Source organism: Arctopsyche grandis, chromosome 6, assembly GCF_051622035.1.
Source record: "Arctopsyche grandis isolate Sample6627 chromosome 6, ASM5162203v2, whole genome shotgun sequence".
Taxonomy (NCBI): domain Eukaryota; kingdom Metazoa; phylum Arthropoda; class Insecta; order Trichoptera; family Hydropsychidae; genus Arctopsyche; species Arctopsyche grandis.
This window is the reverse complement of record NC_135360.1, coordinates 20,642,522-20,664,953: the sequence shown is the minus strand read 5'-3', so window position 1 is coordinate 20,664,953 and position 22,432 is coordinate 20,642,522. Positions and strand designations below refer to the sequence as shown.

Sequence of the window (22,432 nt, the reverse complement as noted above, 5' to 3'; positions counted from 1 at the left end):
TTAAGAGGCAAACGGTTGGTTAACGACCAATCATGAAGAGCATTTAGATCCTCTTGTAAAACCTCACAAGAGCGTTCAGAATCGATACTCAAATAGAGCTTTAGATCATCAGCGTAAAGTGAGAAACGACAATTGACCAATTTTTTACCAATATCATTGACAAATAAATTGAATAACAAGGGTCCGAGGTTAGAGCCTTGGGGAACTCCTGAGCCAGCGATATAGACACGGGAGTGAGCGGTACCGAAGACTACAAACTGTTGACGATCCAGAAGATATGATCTAAAAAACTGGACCAATCTGTCATGAAAACCATATGCACACATTTTCTTTAATAAAATAAAATGATTTAATTTATCAAAGGCTTTCTGGAAATCGGTATAAATTGCATGAACAGATATATGATGGTCTAGGGAACGGTGAACATAACTGGTAAACTCGAACAGATTCGTAACAGTTGAGCGTCCAGCCCGAAATGCATGTTGCTCCTCAATCACAAAACTTTGAAAATATTTGCAAATGTATCTGCAGAGTATGATCTCGAAGACTTTAGCAGGACTAGACAATGGAGAAATAGGTCTATAATTTCCTATATAGGATTTATCACCCCCTCCCCCCTTATGTATAGGAACAGTCCGGGTACACCTCCATAACACTGGAAAGGAACAGGATTTAAGAGACAAATTGAAAACATGCAATAAGGGCTGCATAAGGGCACTAGAATAACCCTTTAGTATGAAGTCCGGGATCATGTCAGGACCGCAAGTGCGCAAGGGTTTCAATTTAAGAAAATTGAAGTCCGCAGTGTTAATAGAGTCAATAGACAAGGACGAGGAAAAGGAAAGCACGTCATTGTTAGGTAAACAATCAGGTACGCCATCACTCCCCTGAACAAATTGTGAGCAAAAATAGTCAGCGAAAGCCTCAGAAATCTCAGCATGATCAACAAAATTAATATTACTATCAAAATGCATTTTAGAAAGAGCACACGAAGTCTTACGTTTGGAGTTGATCAATCTCCAAAAATATTTGGGGCAAGACTTTATCTGTGACACACATTTGCCAACATACTGAGAATGGTCATCAACTATCAGAGATTTCAACTGGGTTCACAAAAGTTTGAAAGAAATCAGATCCCTATCACGGCCGAATATCTTCCAGAGTTTATGACAACGGTGTTTTTTTCTGATGAGTCTAATAATAGCAGAGTTGAACCAAGGTGGGTAAGTTCTAATAGAAGACTCATTGCGTCGAAGCAATACTCTATTAATAAAACAAGAGTCGAAACAGTCATATAGTACACGATAGAAGGACTGAAGTGCATCATCAACTTGATCACAATTATAAAGCGCACTCCAGTCAGCAGATAACAAAATATTGTTGAGATCATTAAAACAGACATCTCTAAAAATCCAACCACCATTCACATCCATATCAACAGCTGGAGATAATTCATATACACGAAAGGAAAAATTAACGTCACAAACAATGTCAAAGTTTAATACCCCCCCCCCCCCCCCCCCTCCCTAACGAATACAGTCTAAAAGACCCTTTCGTCGGATAACGAGACGGTTGTTCATATCGCACAAGAACAACAGCACATAATTCCTCAATGAAATGGTGATGTAATATGCATATGCATACATACGTGTCTATAATTACGATATTTGTACTAAGATCACACAAAGATAATTTTAATGATTGTGTTTAGAAAATTTGTTTAATGAATTCATATTTTCTATGGATTTAAAATTATAAACATAATTATTCAAACTAAAACATCCATTACTAATAAATGGCACGACAAATAGCTCGGTAATTTATCGGTAAGTTTTTACTTCCATCTGTAAATCAACAAAATATTTTTTCTGCGTTTTATTACATTCCTTTATTTACATTCTTTCATTTATACAATATTTTTCTTTCATACATTATTTTATTACATTCCTTTATTTTGTCTTCTGGCTACCAATATGGCTCGCTGGTTGCGTTTATGTTTAGCACCGAAAGGTTACCGGGTTCGATCCTGTGCTTATCTATCATATAATGCTACTGGTCAGACTTGGATATTTGTGACAATCGTTTCCTATCAGAGTTTTCCAATTTATCTGATTTCATTGTTTAAACGGTTCCTCCATCAAATTGGCAAACAACCATCCTACCCACTGTGTCACAAATATCTGAATTTGATTTATATACAATATGTACAAGTCAAAATCCATAGATTTCTCTATGGATTAATTAATTAATTAATTGTTAATTTCGTGTTCTTCAGCCTCTCGGAACACAGCGATTTATGTTATAGAAATACTGCAATGTTTGTAATTAATTTTCTAGGAAGGCGCGTTGTGGTCTACCTGATAGATCTTCCTGGTATATATCTAATTGAAAATAAAATAAAATAATTATATTGCAGTAATTTAATCTAGGTAAGACTGAATATGTGTTATTTGTAAAAAAAAGGTTTCAGTTACATAGATTACTATTAGAAAACATGGAAATTAATTTGGAAAAGGAACCTCCCCAAAAGAAATTAAATAGATTATGAGAAAGGAAACGACTTTTTTCCAAGAGCAAAAAATAAGAAGGAGATGTTTAAAAATTACTTTTGAGTATTTAATCCATCAGAAAGAGTATTTTAAACGGCTGGGTCATTTTGTACAAAACTTAGACGAAAATAATTAAACGACTAGTGTTGTGCACGTTGATTTCAACGGGTGGTTTCGAAAAGTAATTGAAACACGACTAAAGTTGTATGTAGTATAATTTATAATGTAAGGTAATTTATAGGTGCACGCGCACGTAATAAAACATTATACACTTAGCAATCCAACCCGTTCGAAATGATGAATGAATGTGTATGTGTATGTGCCCTGAGGGCTTCGCCTCCCCCCCGCGCCCCCGACGCCTCCAGCGGCCTGGGGTCTTCACCCCTTACGCCCCCCGACGCCTCTGACACTCTTGGGCTTCGCCCCCCAGGGCCCCCGACGCCCAGAGCCGCGCTCCGGCACGTCCACCACGGCCGGAGGACGCCCAACAAATGCAAGGATGCTCGTCACCTCCCCCCCTCCCCCACTTCCCCACTATCACGCATACCGGCGTCTCGATTACTCGGCTGTGATTGGTTCCCCATACTGATTGATCGTCCGTCACAAACTTACATATTTAGCGAAAGTCGGTTTTTATATATATATTATTCAAAAAAGATGATTATGTTTAATAATGTACTTAGAATTGAATGGCGTTCATATCACAGCGAATGGCATAACAATTAAATATAAAAAAGTTGGCACGCCTATCAAATCCTATTTGCCATACCTGCATAGCTTTAACATAGATCGATTAATCACAATTAAAATTAAGTAAAGTTTGATACTTTAGATAAAACTATTCAAACTAGAGATATTTTTTAGCGATGTACTCGTCTTTTTCGCCAGTATTAGTGGCAGGATCGAGCTTTCAGCAATTTATCCAAAATTTTGTCATTAAAAAAAGTCCATTTAAAAGATTGATTTTTAATCAGATTATTTTGGTATTTGATATTTTGAAAGCCACTGGATTGACAGTGGCAAAAAATGTTTATAATTTTTCTATTTCATTGAAATTGTACATAATTCACTAATAAAAAATGTGAAAACTAGCAAATTTAAGATATTTCAAAATAAAAAGACCCCATCTTATGTACATGTGCAAATAAATTAAGCAAAAATACGAACATATTAGCTTAGTTAAATATGTTAGGCAATAAATAATTTAATTTAAATTAAACATAATTATTATAAAGTCAAACCCGAATATTTTATATAGACATTATTCGTACTATTTTCTTAAAGATATAACTATGAATGTGTGTCATTTTTTTGATTCCATCTGCATCAGTTCTTTAGATAGTTCCGGCTCGTCTATAAATAATATGAATATTGAGAATTTTAAAAAATATTTGTACATTCTTTTAAGTATGTATGTATGTATTTATGTAAACATACCATCAAGCTTTTCTGCCTTTGGTTTATTCCAAGGTTGTGTTTCGCCAGATCCAAATATGATATAAATGAGATTTCCAAAAAAGTACATTCCAGCTGAGAGCACATACACGTACCTCCACTGTGACTTATCATGCTAAAATTGTTAAAAGTAATATATACTTATTGTATATATAATATATAGTTTATATTTCAATCACAAGAGAATATTAAAAATAATAATACTGGGTCTTTCACAAAAAGTCCTGTGGCAATCGGTGCTAGTAGACTAACTAAACTTGAGAAAATACTTGCTACACCCACTAACACGCCTGCAAAATTGGGTGCCAAATCTACAGAATTTATCTGAAAAAATTTGATTTGTATTTCAAACTCATATCAAACATTCACAGTATTATCAGTGTATCAAATTTTAAATTCATAGTTACCAAAAATCCGCATGAATTGACAGCATCCAAGCCAACCATTATTATTAATATTCCTACTGATAATGATGTATATTCGATGGGAACATATGTGACTAATAGCATACATACTGCTGGACACCAACTTCCTAAAGATTTTGCATTATTATTATCAGATACACACATTAAATTATTACATATTAAAAATACGTTATATAATATAAAAATGTACCTATTGTATTACATAGTTTCCTAACTGATGTCAAGGATAAATATTTACGACTCAAAAGATAGTCCGTAGTGAAACTAGTGGCGTATGACATAAACAATGCCATCAAATATGCCAGTGATGTCATAAGACCACTCTGAAAATAATGTTTAAATTATTCACATTTGATACACACATGTATTACATTAAATAAGATTTGGCTATATTATATTATATTTTTTCATAAAAAAAAACGGTAACAAACCTTTTCCAAGTCCATACCTAGAGCTAATTTAAAATATGTTGGCGTTTCGGTATAAATCACAGTAAATCCCCAAATACAACCACATTGAGTTACGACCAAGGCGAAAAATGGTATTGATTTAAAAATTGACTTCCACGGAGTCTTCAATATCTATAATTATGGTATAATATGTATATAAGTATAATTTGTTTTTTTTTTTTAATATTTCAATATATATCATATTATATTTATGTGCATTTTAGAAATCACCAATTAAATATAATAATGTAATATAAATAATGATCCAAGTAATACAATGACACTCATTGAAATACTTTTTTTTACCAGTTTCCACACTCCTTATCTTGTGAAAAATAAACGAGAACATCAAATACTTCCTGTGTTGTACTTTCAAAAGCTCCAGTGCGTTGGAACAGTTAATTCATAATATCATACATACTACGTAGAGACACGTATTTTGGGCATTTTGCTATTAATACTTAATTGATGCTAAAATTCGGAATAGATGCTAATAGATACTAAATTCGTAAAATCTGCGAATAAATGCTAAAATAACAAACAAAAGTGAAATTTGCATAAAATTAATAGACAATTTAGAAGGGCCTTCCTATCCCTTTGCCCATTTATTATGTGAAGAAATTGAGGGGATAAAACAGAGCTTGCAGTTTACCATAGATGGTGTTTTTCCTGTCGAAACCAAGCAACTGCTTTTGTCTACTCCTGAACTGAACAAAATAAGACAGTTGTAGCTGTGTATCCAAAAGACTGCTCAAAAAAGCCTCTTAAAACTAGACTCGCACTCAGCACTAAATGAGACAAATCTATTCCTCCAAACATTGAGTAAACTATTCAATCCATCTGTGGCAGGTACATAATCTAATATTAATGTTAAAGAAACAGTTTTGTTTTTTAGAAACCTGCCATTGTTTAATGTATTAACAGAGGCTCAATGTTTGAAAGGATATCAGCACTTTTTTAGACAATTAATAGAGAATATAAAAAGTGAATCCACGCCAGATATATTGCCGGATATATTGGTGGCAACAAAAATTAAATATGAAGAGTTTGGTTGTGCAGCTCTAAAATCTATTCGGTGTCCCGTCAATAGTGTGGCTGATGAAAGGTATTTAAGTAAATACAATATAATTGTTACCGATCGTCGCACAAATCTCAAAAAATAATCTAGAAATATGCTCCATGTTGAGTTTTAATAAATTTTAATTGGTATTATATTTTTATATTCATATTTTTTGTCTTTGTATTTTTATATTCATGTTTTTTTCATTGTAATTTTAATTCCAAAACATTTTTGAATTTTTCTATTATTTTTTAATTGTTGTGTTGTCTTTAAATTGTATATAAATTTTATTAAAATTTATCGAAATTTTTTATTATTTAAAATTAAACTCTTCATAAAAATAGATGCTAAAATTGAACATTTTTAATGCCCTAAAACGCTAAAATGCAAAATGAAAATGCTAAAATTGACAAAAATAGATGCCCAAAATACGTGTCTCTAAAATAATACGTATACTAAGGTAAACAATTTTTTTCCAAATTCAAAACCAGGATATATTTTTCCCAAAAAATATTTTTAAATACGTACAATATATATGTACTTCAATTATTAAAAAAGAATATTAGATTAAAAATGAATTCATTTTCTTGAATGCTCATATAAAATTGTATACAAGACTGGTTAAAATTACACTTAATAAACTAGCGAAAATTTTTAAACTTTCGACATTCAATTGCGTTTTATCAATGGACCACAAAAAAATTCGTTTGACTTTGTGTCTGATCATAACTAAGAAAAGCCTTATGATGACAATATTTTTGTAGGAGACATCATTTTCGTTAAAGGCTTATCTATGTATTAGATCAGTGATTGCCAAACGATCGCTCGCGATCTACCCGGTAGCTCGCGTTGTTTTATTGGAAGTCCGATGTCCTAATTTATTTTAAGTAATATAATAATATAATGTATGGTACGATAAAGGACAATGATAAAAATTAAAATAAACGAAAGTAGCTCACATTTTTTGAGTTTGGTGACCACTATATTAGATACTCTTGGATCAAAAAGTGTACTGGTTTTATTTCACGACTTACCAGATATCCAACAACCAAAACTGAACTTAACAAAACCAGCGCGAATGGTCACCTAATATACATACGTATGTACATACATATCTACTTGCTGAGGGATTATCATATGTATATGAAAATAAGCGCGCGATTGGGTCCCCGAATCTTTGGGGCCTTTTCCACCAAAGTGGGCCTTTTCCACCAAAATTTACAAAAAGCCTAAAAATAAATTAATACCTATTTTACATTTTATTTTAAAATAGTACCTATTTTATTCCAAAAACTGTTAGTGTTTCAAGTACATATAGTAAATAAATAAAAAATATGGTTTTGTAAAATCCTAATGAAAAACCATATACTTCATGCATGGTAAAAAACGATGATAACATATTTTTACTGACATAGGGGCTTCAAATTTCAAATACGTTTGGGGCCCCCCATTTACTTGATCCACCACTGTACCTACTAAATTTGATCAATAGCTTATTTTGAAAACGCTAGCATACGATACGATGTGTAAGATTTAGTTATTTAATAATATGCTTCAAAGTCTATTGAATTCTGAGGAGCTCATATTGATAATTATAACACTCACGACATCATTAGTTTGATCCAGATCTTTTTCAATAAATGTCCTCTCTTTAATCGATATCGTCTTATGGTGACTGGGGGAAGTCGCTCCAAAATAAATCCACAGCAATCCACCAACAAACGACTGAGATCCAAATATATAGTAAGACCACGGCCATCCCAAGAAACTATTGCAAATATAAGCTGCTATTGGCGGTGTTATGATTAACGCACCGTACATGCCTTGTCGAATATCACCATTAGTAAATTGCATATGTATATTTAAAACAATACAATAAACGAAGAATTACCAGAGTAGATGAACATGGCAAATCTGGTACGTTCGTTAACTGGAGCCCATCTTCCTATCAACATTTGAAGACACGGTGTTATAAATCCCTGACAAGATCCTTGAAGACTCGTACATAGGCAAACTCCTTTCCAGCCCGCCTGTTAATTGAGATTTCATTTATATTATACATTCAATAGTGTTTACTGACCGAAATGAATATAATGATTCATATTTAGTGTAACGTCTTTCGTTTGTTTACTTTATTATACTCGCTAAATATATGTATGTATGTCAAGACTATATTTACTTTTTGTTTTTACTAAACACATTCTGATTATATATGTATGTATGTTGAATAAATACCATATATATCTTTCACTCTAAGGAAATCAATTTTATATAAATTTTCATCATGTCAGAATCTCCGAGGTGGCTAGTTTTATCATTGAATATATGTACATATGTAGATAAAATTATAAAATATGAGTATTATAACTAAGAGCTATGATAACGTTTTCAATGACATTAAACTATTTGCGACAATTTTGAGTAGAAGCTTTTTCCAGTAAGGATGGATATATTTTCCACATGCCATGAAAATTCTTCTGAATGATAATATGTCCAAATATTTATAGACAATATAATTCATACAGAGTATATCTATGCATGTATATGAGGATATTTTTATTTGTATAATTAGCTATTAAGCTATATCTAACATAAATAAATAACATTACAAAATTACCAATTCTGCAAACCAAGGTGTTGACATCATCAAAAGTCCAGTGATAAAAATACACACTGTCAAAACATTTTTACTACCGTATTTATTTGCTATATGTCCAGCTATCCCTTGAACAATGACATCTCCCCAAAATGTCGAACTCATAATAAAACCGTGAATTTGTTTGTCCCAATTGTATATCTAAAATGTTTCAATTTATTTTTTACATTCAGAAAATCAAAAGATATTTTAATATGGACGAACATATATTGTTATATATTTTAATTTAATTTATACTTTGTGATCATATGGACTTGTCGATTCCGTCATAGCTAATATGGTTATTGTCATACTGGATCTAAGAGCCGTGGATACTGCAATTAGGATAAAAAGTAGTACTGCTTGTATGTGCCTTTTTCCATAACCGGGCACTAGAATATACATTAATTATTTTATAGTCAAATATTTAAATTATTCTTGGATCATATTTTCAACTGTTATTATTTAAAATGTGTCAGCAATCATGGATGTGGTTCAAAATATTGGGTTTTCCATTTATTTATTAAATTTTGAAGTGTTTTTGGAAAGTTCACATAATTTTGTTCAATATTCCCAAATAAAATAAATACAATTTGTACATAAATTTTGAAAATTACTTTTTCTTCATCTTGAAACTTAAAAAATCTATTCCATTTGTTTCTTACCTTCAATTTGTTCATCACCTTTATTATAATTTGTTCCTTCTCTATCACTGACTTTCTCTGGCATCTTGATGTTTTGAATAAGCGATCTTTTCGTATCGCCGAACTTGTCGTCACTAAGTTTGAAGTGTTTCTTGATTTGTATGACTTCTTAAGATTTATATTTGCATGTACAACAATATTTACATATTCTTATCGTTACGTTACATTTTTGAGTACGATAAGATAAATTACCATGATTATATATAGGAATATCATAATTGAAACAACAAAAACCCTCCCAAATTTAATATAAAATTAAAAAGGCAGAATAACTAATTTTTTACCATTACTTCTGCTTTTTCTCTGTCGTTATCGATAGATTTCTATTCCTAGTTATTATCATTATTATTTAATACAATATTTGATATTGCTACTTTTTCCATTTAATCAATGTTTTTGCATCACTTTTTCAAAATCCATTATCTTTTATGTTACAACTTTACTTAAAAATACATAATAGCAAAAAAAACTACACTTATTCGCGGAAATGTTAGCACGCATAATGAAGTGCTGATGTAATATGCATATGCATACGAGTCTATTATTAAGATATTTGTACTAAGATCACACAATGATAATTTTAATAATTGTGCTTAGAAAATTTGTTTAATGAATTCATATTTTCTATGAATTTAAAATTATAAACATAATTATTCAAACTAAAAAATCCATTACTGACAAATAGCTCGGTAATTTATCGGTAAGTTTTTACTTTCATCTGTAAATCAACAAAATTTACATTCCTTTATTTACATTCTTTCATTTATACAATATATTTCTTTCATACATTATTTTATTACATTCCTTTATTTTGTCTTCTGGCTACCAATATGGCTCGCTGGTTGCGTTTATGTTTAGCACCGAAACGTTACCGGGTTTGATCCTGTGCTAATCTTTAATGCTACTGGTCAGACTGGGATATTTGTAACTCCAAGACAATCGTGATCTGAATTTGAATAAATATCTGAATTTGATTTATATACAATATGTACAAGTCAAAATCCATAGATGTCTCTATGGATTAATTAATTGTCAATTTCTTGTTCTTCAGCCTTTCGAAACACAACGATTTATGTTATAAATATACTGCAATGTTTGTAATTAATTTTCTAGGAAGGCGCATCGGGGTCTACCTGTTAGGCATTCCTCGTATATATCTATTTGAAAATAAAATAAAATAATTATATTGCAGTAATGTCACCTAGGTAAAACTGAATATGTGTTATTTGCAAAAAAAAGGTTTCAGTTACATAGATTACTATTAGAAAATATGGAAATTAATTTGGAAAAGGAACCTCCCCAGAAGTAATTAAATAGATTATCGGAAGGGAACCACTTTTTTCCGAGAACAAAAAATAAGAGGAAGACATTTAAAAATTCCTTTTGATTATTTAATGACAATTCAACCAACAAGTCTTACATCAGAAAGAGTCTTTTCAACGGCTGGGTCATTTTGTACAAAACTTAGATGACAACTATTGAACGATAGTCTGAATACCTTATGATTTCTTAAACAATGAATAAAAAAATATATATTTGGTCTTTATAAAATTTTAATTTATAAATAACTAATTTTTTGTACAATATATCTTATGTACATAATGAATAATTTTTATTAGGGTTTGGTTACATAAATTTTGATTAAAGGTTATTTTTCATATTGAAAAATCCGGTTTTTTACCAGTAAACCAGAAATTGATTATCGGTAAATTTAACCTCCCTTATTTAAATATTTGTCTGTATTTACTCAACCCAATTATCCCAGAAAATAATTTCCCACCAGTTAAACTTTTCATATCTTATTTTCAATCAATCTATTTTTTCTTATTTTGTACCCAATTTATATTTTGTTGGAAATATGTATGTACATTCATCATTCAAAATTATTAATAAATAATTTTTTGGGGCATATTTTGGTATAATTGTTAATTTTTGTATTGATTAATTTTTTTCAATTAATTCCTCATCGACATCTTTTGCAGTTTCCCCTAAAATTTGAAATTAGAATTTTAACAATTGTAGTACTGTAATAAATTATACGAACTAGCATAGTTTCAAAATATATTTTGATGTGATCTATAAATAATTGATATTTTTTAATTATTTCACCTTTGACAATATCCCATGTTTGTCTGTCTCCTTTTCCAAAAATCAAGAAAATCAAATTAGAACAGAAATATATACCAGCTGGTACAAGGAAAACTAATCGCCATTGCTGCATGCTTGTCTAAATGGAAATGATATTCTTTCAAATACAAAAAAAAAGTTTAAATTCTAATCACAGAAAATTAGAGATTAAATTTCATACTGGATCTTTTAATATCAAACCGGTTATAATTGGGCCCAAGTTAGATACAGTTGTTGCTAAACAATTACCAACACTGACAAGCATCCCTGCAAACTTTGGTGACAAATCTATGTAATTCATCTACAAAATCAATCATTTTTAATCAATCAAAAAATTATAATTTTTATATATATGACAACAATGAATCTTACAAAAAAACCTAGGCTGTTAATTGCATCAAGACTGACCATCAGTACCACTATTGCCATTGTTAAATAAAAATGTCTTTCTGGAACAAATGTAAGTAATACCATAGCCGTAGCCGGTCCCCAAGTACCTTAATCAATTAAAATTAACATACATACATATGTAAATCATGAACTATATTTTAATCCCATATAATATTATATTTTACCAATTGTATTATTCATCTTTCTCATCGTTGTAACTTCCATTATTTTATTGTTTATCAAATAGTCAGCTACTGTACTATATATCAATAATGTGATCCAAGATACCAAATAGGGTATTGCAGACAAAAATCCAGACTGTAATATTATTAATATGTTTTAAATTTAGATCGTTTTTTACGAATTGTAAAAATTATCTTTTTTACTTGTGACACATTCACTCCTAGAGCAGTTTTCAAAAAAGTTGGCATCTCATTGAGTACTGTAAAAAATCCCCAAACTGCTCCTAAGTGAGCAACTGCCGTTGCCAAAAATGGTTTTGATAATAATATCTTTTTCCATGGAGCTTTGTGCATCTACAATTAAATAAAAATATCAAAATTTATTTGAAATTATTCACTTTTCATAACTAAAATATGATATATAATATTGCTATTCTGTGTGTCTGTGTAAGATAACGCTCGCCGTAATATAATAGTCGATTCGATTCGACATACATATGTATGTACGTTGCAACTAAAACACTGCCAACAAAACGTACAATTTAATTTACGAATATAATAACGAAAGAAAAAAATCTTATATATATGTACAATATATATACTGTTTGCTCTCAATGTTTCCTCTAGGCTAATAGAAGTCTCTGAGCATTTAGCGCCATCTATTGAAAATTTATTTTTCTATTGTTTATATGAAGGTATGATAAACGGACTACTAGTCATATGTGAACCAGTCACAGGACAACCAGTCGCTCTAGATCGGTCACACGAGATCACCCGTCACACTAAAACTGGTCACGAGAAAACTGGTCAGACCCTAAAACTGGTCACACCCTAAAATCGGTCACGAGAAAACTGGTTGACCGATTTTAGGGTGTGACCAGTTTTAGTGTGACGGGTGATCACGTGTGACCGATCTAGAGCGACCGGTTGTCCTGTGACCGGTTCACATTTGACTAGTAATCACCGAACCGTAGGTAGTTAGGTAGTTTTTACCATTTTTTTTTCATATTAAACAATTAAATATAGATATTAAATTAAATATATATAAAAGGTATTTGAAAAAAATCGACCACCTGCGGATCGAACACAGGACCAACACATTTATTTTAAATTTAATAACTTAATATGCCAACACCCATGCGATGATATTTCATCGGGTACAACACTAGTGAGTATACAATGTTATATCATACCTTTTCATTTCCCACTTGTCCCAAAGACATTTCAATATAATTCCTCTCGCCAAAAGGTATATTTTTATGTTTCGCTGGAGAATCAGCACCGAAGATCAACCACAAACTACCGATTATTGTGCTCAAACATCCGATCAAATAAAAAATTGATGGCCATCCATATTTAGTCGACGATAAGTATCCACTGAATGGCATAGCCAGTATTGTCCCCAAAGTGGAACCTCAAATAAGGCACATCAAATTTTGTATAATATGACACTTAACACGTAAATTATTAATAATAATAAAACTGACCTGTGTATATAAAATTTCCCATTCGATTTCTCTCAGCGAACGGTGCCCACCTACCAAGCAATGTGTGGAATGACGGAATAACAAAACCTTGCGAGAACCCTTGCAGTGATCTACACACACATACTGCTTTCCAGCCCCCCTATTGATTATAAATAGCTATAATAAATATTAAATAGTATTAATTTACTAACTGAATTTTACTTACTTTCCCAGCAGCGAAAGGTATAACAAAAGATATGAACCCATTGATGATCAACGCCAAACCTACAAACCATTTACCTCCGTATCTATACGACAGTTGCCCAGCTGGTATTTGCATGAACACATATCCCCAATAAAATGATCCCAGTACGTAGTTCTGGATTTTCTTGTTCCAATCAAATATCTTAAATAATTTTCTTGTTGTAATTCTGTTTTCATTACTTTTTAAACTGAATATAAATAATCCTTGTTTACTTGAACTGATGATGATGTATTTGTGGTGTCTACCATTGCAATCACAGTAACGCTTATACTAGTTCGGATAACGTAAGCGATGGCCATACAAAAGAATAGCATTATGCCTTGTTGATGTCTGACTCCCCATCGACCTAAAATATAAGAAAAATGACATACCCCTTGATTTAACTATTAACACTAAGTATGTAATTTAAACCTGCATGCTTTGTTGTCTCTTTTTCATCATCCTCCTTTCCGGCAACCATTTCGCTTAAATCAAACGACAACACCACTATGTACTACTTTTGTCTTTCAACTAAATTTATATGAATATTTAAGTTAAATTTTTAAAAATAGTAAGGCCTCTAGGATCACTTTTTTTACTTTCAAGATAAGGTAAGTACTTTTCAAACATCTTCTGTGTATAAAAGCTTAATCTTTTTTATATATATTATTTAATCATTATCACTCAACCAGTGGAACTATTCCTCAACAAACTTTACATAAAGATAAAATATTAAATAAACATTTACTGAATTTTTAAAACATATTTTATTACAAATTATATGAATATAAAATTAAAAGTGGTTTTTTCTATGTACAATCTAATATTAATAATAAGTCTAGCTTAATATATAAGTATATTTGTATGATCAATGCATTCACCATAATCCCAAAAAACTATTAAACATACATATATATGTATGTATGTACAAATATACGTATACGTATATGTACAAGAAGTCTTCAACTTTTAATTAAAATTCATACTACATAATAAATAACAATTTATTACTAAATTTGAACAAATAGCAATATTGGTTATTGAATATTTGAATTTTTAATAGATTTGCTAGTAGAATATATTTATAAATTCACTGACGCCAAAAACATTTCTACGAAAGATATTGGAAACGGCAATTTAATTGACGTAAAAAGGAAATACAAAAATACATTTATATATGTAAGTATAAATTTTCAATGTACAAATAAAAAATATACTATACATATAATATAATCCGAATTTTTCAGTACTGGAAATGTGGAAATGTTACTTAAATCACCCAATCAAATATAATCGTTTCTAAAGTTGACTTTTCAATGTAGCACTATTTAATAGATTTAATAAAAACACAGTTCTTTAAATTGTCTACAATATTTAGAGTATTTCATTGACATTTATACTTTCTGTTAAAAAAGTTATGTTATTAAGTTATTGATTTAATAACATTTTTTTGCTTTTTTGTTGTGAAAAATCATTTACTATGTTCATAATATTTCCATGAATCATAAAATTTCCATTTTATTACGCGTATATAATATTTGTAGGTATTTATATTTTTATAAGGTTCATATGAACTTATTAAGTATTTGAAGATATTTTTTTCAATTGCGATATTTTAATTTTGACTAATTTATCACAACTTCACACATTTTTAATGAAGTCATCTTTGTTTTCATTTTCGATTCCAAATGTACAATGTATTTTCAAAATTATTCTTCTGCTATTTTGTTTCCTTTCAACATTGTTGCCTCTTCTTCAATATCCTTTTCTAAATCACCATTCAGCTCGATGTCTATAAAACAATAACAGATCATCAATATATTTTAATATTCAGAACATGCAACTAGAACTAAAAATTGAAATCTTTATATTTTTACCATTATTTTGTATTGGCTCATTCCAAGATTGCTTTCGACTTGTACCAAACACGATAAAGAATAAATTTGTCACAAACAAAATACCCGCATTTATCATAAACACCGAACGCCATTCCTTAGGATCATTCTGAAACTCCACATTAGTTTTACTATTGAAAATATACATATAACATTGAACCTCAATAAAAAATAAATTTGACTCACATCATTTACTACAATCATCCCGACAGTGATCGGAGCCAAAATACCAAACCCGTTAGCGACACAATTGGTTATACTAATCAAAGTTCCAGCAAAATTTGGTGCCAAATCAATATTATTCATCTAAAAATATATAAATTGAAAATACTCGAATCTCATACATACTAATATGTACATACATATGTTTTCCAATTAACATTTCTTTACCATATAACCCATATTCATTCCCGAAGACACAGCCACTATGCAAATTATCATGCTAACAGCTGCTATTTCATATCCAGGTGGAATATATCCTAGAATTATCAATCCTAGTGCAGGTATCCACGTACCTATATATGTAGAAACATAATAAACACATTCAACCGTAATAAACTTCAATTACACTCATATTATTGACGAAGTATGTATGTATGTAGTACTCACCGATAGAATTGAACACTTTTCTAGAAACAGTGGGTGAAAATATTTCCTTATTAACTAGGTAATCTGATATAAAACTCAAAAGTACACTTCCAATCCACATTCCAATATATGGTAAGGCAGATAACATTCCACTCTAAAGTTTCATTTTAATTGATTATTTTGTATTTGTTATTAAATTATTTTATAGATGTATTATATGTACATTATTTTGTAAACTTTTTATGCAAATTTGTTTATTTATTATTCAAATGTTTCTTACTCGTCTCATATCTATTCCCAGGGCATTTTTTAAATAACTTGGAGTCTCTACCAGAAGTGTTGTAAAACCCCAATTACACCCAACATGAGCCACCGCTAAAGCCAAAAATGGTAACGATGTGAAAATTGATTTCCATGGCGTTTTTGGAGCCTAAAATTTATTAAAAATGTTATTATAAAAAATGTGTATTTTTTGTTATAATAAAAAATATGAAACACATTGAGAAGCGTGGATACATATTTATGAGTATAGTGTGATAAACATGATTATGATCTAACTAAAAATGATAACATTCCTGATGTTATAATACGATAAATTTCGCTGTAACGTAATACATATTTCATTTTAATTCATGAATATGTTGAGCATTTCATGAAAATCATTTTTCAAACAATTAATTAAATACAATGATCCCAACCTATGACGCACTTCAAATGATATCACAAAACTGCAATAATTACAAAACACCCGACGTTATAGTAATCATTTGTTGTAAACAACGTATTGTTTCATTTATTTATCTGACATTTATAAGTGTCATAAAATCTTTAACGCAAAATTCAATGTGGTTTTTTTTTCAATGTGGTTTTTTTTAATTAACTTGAAGGAAATAACATGACATAGATACTTTCTCAGCTTCGACATTTCCTAAAGCATTCTCGATGTATGATTTTTCTTCCTTAGTTATTGAAGTATGTTTTGCTGGACTATCTGCTCCAAGAAAGAACCACATCACCCCGGTGAGAATACCAATGAATCCGATCACATAAAATATCCACGGCCAACCCCAAGAAGTGGAAGCCAGTATACTAGACAGGGGCATACCCACAATTGTCCCAACAGGAGTACCTGAAAATCATTATTATTATGGAAGAAATCTTAAATTATATTCAAAATCGATACAGCAGTTAAATTACAACCTGAAAATGCGAAGTTGCTCAATCGACTTCTTTCACTGTTTGGTATCCATTTGCTGACTAGCGTATGCATACATGGAAACATCGAAGCCTGGGTCAATCCTTGTAGGGCTCTACAAGCACATACTACTTTCCACCCTCCCTAAAAATGAAATCAATTTAATTTAAAATCGTATTCATTACATTAAAATATCAAATGAATGAATACTTACTAAATTTACCGCCCATGGTATAATTAATGAAATTAGCCCGTTGGCCGTCATAGCAACCACTAAGAGAGTCTTGGCTCCATACCTATGAGCGAGTTGACCAGCTGGTATTTGCATTACCATATAGCCCCAGAAAAAGGAACTCAATATGACATCCTGGGTCTTCTTGTCCCAGTCAAAGATCTGAAATAAATTTTATTGCTTTCAACTTTTGCATTATTACTATACATATTTTATTACTTTATTGTTGTTTTGATTACTTGAATATTTTCCCATGTGCTAGATTTATCAGTCATGGCTACAATTGCTACACTCATATTAACTCTCATAATATATGCAACAGATAAACATATAAACATCAATATTACTTGCACATGTCGCACTCCAAACCCATATTCTAGTCAAAGAAAATATAAATAATTAAGTGCTTATAGTATAAAACCTGCTCTATTTGGTGTCCTAGTTTTCGGCCACATTTAAAGCTGAACAATATTATAACAAAAGTCATTTTTTTCTTTCGTTTTATGTTTCAAAAAATTCTACTTTCATTATCAATTCTTATCAAACACTTTTTTATGTATATAATATATTTATAAAATGATCTTCATATTTCGTGATTTTTTAACAATATATATATTTATTTTTCGTATTTAATTTAAATGTAACAAGTTAATCGACTTAATATATCATAAAAATATTCGACATGCATAATATATGTATTTATTAGTTTCGACGAATATTTCGGTGCTTTAATTAAAATTTGTTTTCTTCGAATGATATCATTGATATTTATTATGTACTATCATATATGTACTTATTGATTCAATAACTATTTAGTTCTTTTAATATTTAGGTTTGATATACATATATGTATATCAATTTTAGCAATGCAAAAATTTCTTCTAACTGCATTTAAAATTAATTTGTATACATACATACATATATTGATTTGGAAAAATATTTACATATATATTATATGTACATATAATATGAATATATATACGTTGTGGAAAAAAGATAATTTGATATTTTTTACTAATTTCCCTTATTATATAATTAATCTTACTCTCTCCAGGTTCCAATTCATGGCTATTTTTATTTTTTTCTGTCATTTTTTTCGAGCAAAATCACTTTGAAGTGAACACCAACACTGAACAAATCACAATACTATGCAAGTAGCGTTGAAGAAAATTTTTATTATCTTACAGTTAATACCGATTGTATATCATAAATGTGTGTGTATTGTTTATTTCTAGATGAAATGCTAGACTAGTGATTGTCAAACTATGGGACGCATCTCTTATCTTAATTCATGTTTTAAAGAACTTAGTATATAAAAAATATATATATACACATAATTATGCAAATTTACCTAAATATACATATGTACATACATGTATATATCAGTTGTTATTATAAAAACACTAGTAGTCGAGATTGTATAGGTATATTTTATAATCTTTAGAACTTGCGTATGAACTACATATATACATCCATATAATATATAATATAATCCATCTGTAAATATTTGAACACATAACATGCTAAGAGAACGTAACACGCTACTTTTATGTCAACTTTTTAACATTCCTAGAGTAAATTGATTAAAACACCATACACAGTTCTGTTAATTCTTTAGCTCTAAATTCTACAATTCTCAAACTTTATAACAAATTTGAAAACATTCAAAACCATATATAAATATGTGTGTATTATATTTTAAATTGCTAAAACGCCACATTCGCTAATCTACATGCACATACATTTTTTTCTTTAGTATTCAATAATTCATATTATGGAAGCTTTATGCATGTCTAATGTACAAAAAATATCTAAAAGTTAACCTTAATACTATTAAAAGGGCTGGACACCAGCGCCTTGTCCATACAAACGTATTACACTTCTCCCTTCCTCAATTATGGCACTAGAGAAATTATTTTTTAATATGCTATGGATATCCACCATTGGGATGCATGTATCGTTTTATTTTTTTGATTAGCTATTTTTTATAGGAGCTAGGAGCCGCCAAACATCTATAAAACCCCCTCTTTTTTACACCCACGAAAAGAGCCCAGCGTGCTTACTTAACGGTCGATTTAAAATAAAATACGCGCATAGTTGCACAGAAAATATCTTTCTCATACCGATGATGAAATTTTTTTAAAAATTTGTCCAGTTTTAGAGGAGAAAATAGGAGAATACGAAACCTCGATTTTGTCGATTTAAAATACGTATTATCTGGTCGAAGCGCAACTGTCGCATTCACTCAATATATATATATATTGATATATATATATATATATATATATATATATATATATATATATATATATATATATATATATATTGTCGCATTCACTCAATATATACATTTACTTAATATATATGTATATCGAAGAAAGGAACAGAAACAAAATTAAGGTTTCGGGTGTACAGCCCTCTTAAGTACATATATTAAATGGCATAAATGTATTTTAAAAATATAATGCGTTTTCACTTCATATGTTATCTTAGTTTAAACCAATTATGTATTATTAATATTAATTTTTAGTACTAATAAAAATCGAAAGCAAGCTGATATGAGGCTTATAAAAATTATTGTTATTCTCTTGATTAATCAACAATTACAAAATAACAATGCATAAGACGTACAGTATAACATGAAATAAAAAATGTATTAATTAAATAGGGACTTTTTATTGGTCAGACACGTTAAAATTTGAACTAGAATTTTCTACTTCCATATCAGGTTTTCTACATGCAATTCCAATATTTTATTTAACTATACAAATTATACTGAAGTGGCATTACAGAGTTGCATTACCAGTGCATCACTGCAACCAGGCAAATCAATACAATAAGAGTGACAATTTTATAATATTATTTATATTATTTATAATATTATTATTATTATTTCGCGCCAGACTGAGAGATCGAAAAATAACAATCTACTACCAAAACGTACGCGGTCTCAGGACCAAGGTGGCCGCATTTAATACGGCGATTTATTCTATTGTTGATGATATGGTGGCGTTAACTGAAACATGGTTAACGCCATCATTTTTTAATTCGGAGTTCTTTGATTCTTCGTGGACAGTGCATCGTCGGGACAGAGAGCAACGACGTGGTGGGGGTGTTTTATTTGCTTCTCGTGTCTGGTTGCGGTCTGTCAGGTTGAAGAACTTCGAAACTCCTTCTGGCGAGGACTTATGGGTGAGAGTTGATTTTGTATTTGCGAGAGTTTTTATTTGTGTTGTTTACATTCCGCCCGCTGCGAAAGACGATGTATATGAGTTATTGTTTGCAAATATGATGAATGTACGTGATTTCATAAATGAACGTGACATATTATTAATAATGGGTGATTTTAATATGCCTAGTGCCAATATTCATGTCCGCAATAAATTTAATTTTGTAATTTCCTATTGCGACCTAGTACAGGTTGGTTCACCCATTAGTCCAAGTAAGCTTGATATTATGTTGGTGAATGAATCCAATGTGTCAGCAACGATGATCCTATGCCCAAAAGGAACTGCGATCATCCCCGAGGACCTATATCATGATGCATTACAAATTGAGCTTCTGTTTTTGTCTTCTGTGAGACCTGTTTCAGCTTGTTCATCTGTTGGGGTTCCTTCATCGCGATGGAATTTCGCTCGCGTTGAGTCTGAATTGGTTTATAATGAGGTTCGTTCTATGGACTGGCGCCAAATGTACCTCATGAATACTGGTGATGCTGTTGAATTTTTGTATAACACACTATATAATATTTTTGACAGTTATGTTCCTCGGTTCATCAGTTATCCTAATTTAGAACTACATCGTCGGGTTTTTCCACCGTGGTTTGGGTCCAAACTTATAACTGATGTTCGTGCAAAATGGTTGTCTCATAGAAGATGGAAACGTAGCCAATCATTTCGTGACTATGAGAGATTTCGGATTCTTAGGAAGATCGTGAAACGTGGTGTGAGTGAGCGTTATACCCTCTATCTCAAAGAGATGGAGAGTGCTATCGCAAGTAATCCTCACCACTTTTTCAGATTTATTAAGAGTAAGCATATTTCACATGGCCTTGAACATTCGTTCTCATTTAATAATAAAAGTTGTGTCGGTCCTGAGATCGCTAAAGCTTTTGCTAGTTTTTTTAGCTCTGTATTTGATCAGAGATCACCATCCCTTGATGCTAATTTGGCTTCCCAAATTGGTACTGAAGGTGTTGTTATAGACATTCCGCGGGTCTCGCTTGGAGATGTTAGAATAGCAATTTTGAAGCTGAAGGGGTCTGTTGGGCCTGACGGTGTGCCCCCTGACGTATTAAAGGCATGCTGTAATTCGCTCTTAGAGCCTCTTCAGTTTATTTTTAACCTTATTCTGGGTTCTGGTAATTATCCTGAAAAATGGAAATTATCTAGAGTCATTCCCATTCATAAAAGTGGCTCTAAAAATGAGGTTGAAAATTACAGACCTATTGCTATCATCTCGGCTATTCCCAAAATTTTCGATAATATCCTTCACCGTTTGATTCTTTTGCAGTTCAAAAGATTGTTGTGTGATGAGCAGCATGGTTTTTCTCCATGTCGTTCCACTACCACTAATCTTGGCATTTCTTCGTTTCCTATATAGGAAAGAATATGGGTATTACCCATATCTCTATCCTACTCCTTTCCTTTTGGGCATGCTTGGGTATAATTCCCTTGAACTTCGGAGAAACTTCTCGTTAATTCGTTTCGTTCTCCAGCTATTGCGTGGTAATACGTCATGCCCGTTGTTGCTGAAACAGTTGGGACTTTATGTCCCTAATAATTATGTGCGTGGTAGACATCATCATTTGATGGTTGTACCTGCTGCTCGCACAGT

General features: G+C 30.9%; 3 protein-coding genes across 5 annotated transcripts; all 3 read right to left on the bottom strand.

The window, feature by feature from the left end:
- Positions 1–1,868: 1,868 nt before the first annotated feature.
- Positions 1,869–9,409, bottom strand: LOC143913335 (putative inorganic phosphate cotransporter). Of its 2 annotated transcripts, XM_077433054.1 has the most exons (12): positions 9,239–9,347; positions 8,832–8,965; positions 8,556–8,735; positions 7,830–7,968; positions 7,544–7,761; positions 4,861–5,010; positions 4,620–4,752; positions 4,412–4,536; positions 4,209–4,328; positions 3,987–4,119; positions 3,821–3,902; positions 1,869–2,381 (listed from the first exon to the last, which is right to left on the bottom strand). In XM_077433054.1, the coding sequence occupies exons 1-11, from the start codon at positions 9,300–9,302 to the stop codon at positions 3,853–3,855; spliced, it is 1,446 nt and encodes a 481-aa protein (XP_077289180.1). In that variant the 5' UTR covers positions 9,303–9,347; the 3' UTR covers positions 1,869–2,381; positions 3,821–3,852. The 2 variants fall into 2 exon arrangements, with proteins under 2 accessions (XP_077289180.1, XP_077289179.1); XM_077433053.1 differs by lacking the exon at positions 1,869–2,381 and having other exon boundaries at positions 3,184–3,902; positions 9,239–9,409.
- A 1,400-nt stretch (positions 9,410–10,809) lies between these two features.
- Positions 10,810–14,256, bottom strand: LOC143913337 (putative inorganic phosphate cotransporter). 2 transcript variants are annotated; one of them, XM_077433055.1, is made up of 11 exons: positions 14,119–14,256; positions 13,920–14,053; positions 13,669–13,848; positions 13,464–13,602; positions 13,170–13,390; positions 12,181–12,330; positions 11,980–12,112; positions 11,777–11,901; positions 11,586–11,705; positions 11,387–11,504; positions 10,810–11,265 (listed from the first exon to the last, which is right to left on the bottom strand). In XM_077433055.1, the coding sequence occupies exons 1-11, from the start codon at positions 14,165–14,167 to the stop codon at positions 11,219–11,221; spliced, it is 1,416 nt and encodes a 471-aa protein (XP_077289181.1). In that variant the 5' UTR covers positions 14,168–14,256; the 3' UTR covers positions 10,810–11,218. The 2 variants fall into 2 exon arrangements, with proteins under 2 accessions (XP_077289181.1, XP_077289182.1); XM_077433056.1 differs by having other exon boundaries at positions 14,123–14,229.
- A 179-nt stretch (positions 14,257–14,435) lies between these two features.
- LOC143913333 (putative inorganic phosphate cotransporter) lies at positions 14,436–18,802 on the bottom strand. The gene is made up of 11 exons (XM_077433050.1): positions 18,642–18,802; positions 17,836–17,972; positions 17,579–17,758; positions 17,370–17,508; positions 17,078–17,298; positions 16,450–16,599; positions 16,191–16,323; positions 15,972–16,096; positions 15,768–15,887; positions 15,564–15,690; positions 14,436–15,478 (listed from the first exon to the last, which is right to left on the bottom strand). The coding sequence occupies exons 1-11, from the start codon at positions 18,685–18,687 to the stop codon at positions 15,396–15,398; spliced, it is 1,461 nt and encodes a 486-aa protein (XP_077289176.1). The 5' UTR covers positions 18,688–18,802; the 3' UTR covers positions 14,436–15,395.
- Positions 18,803–22,432: the final 3,630 nt, after the last annotated feature.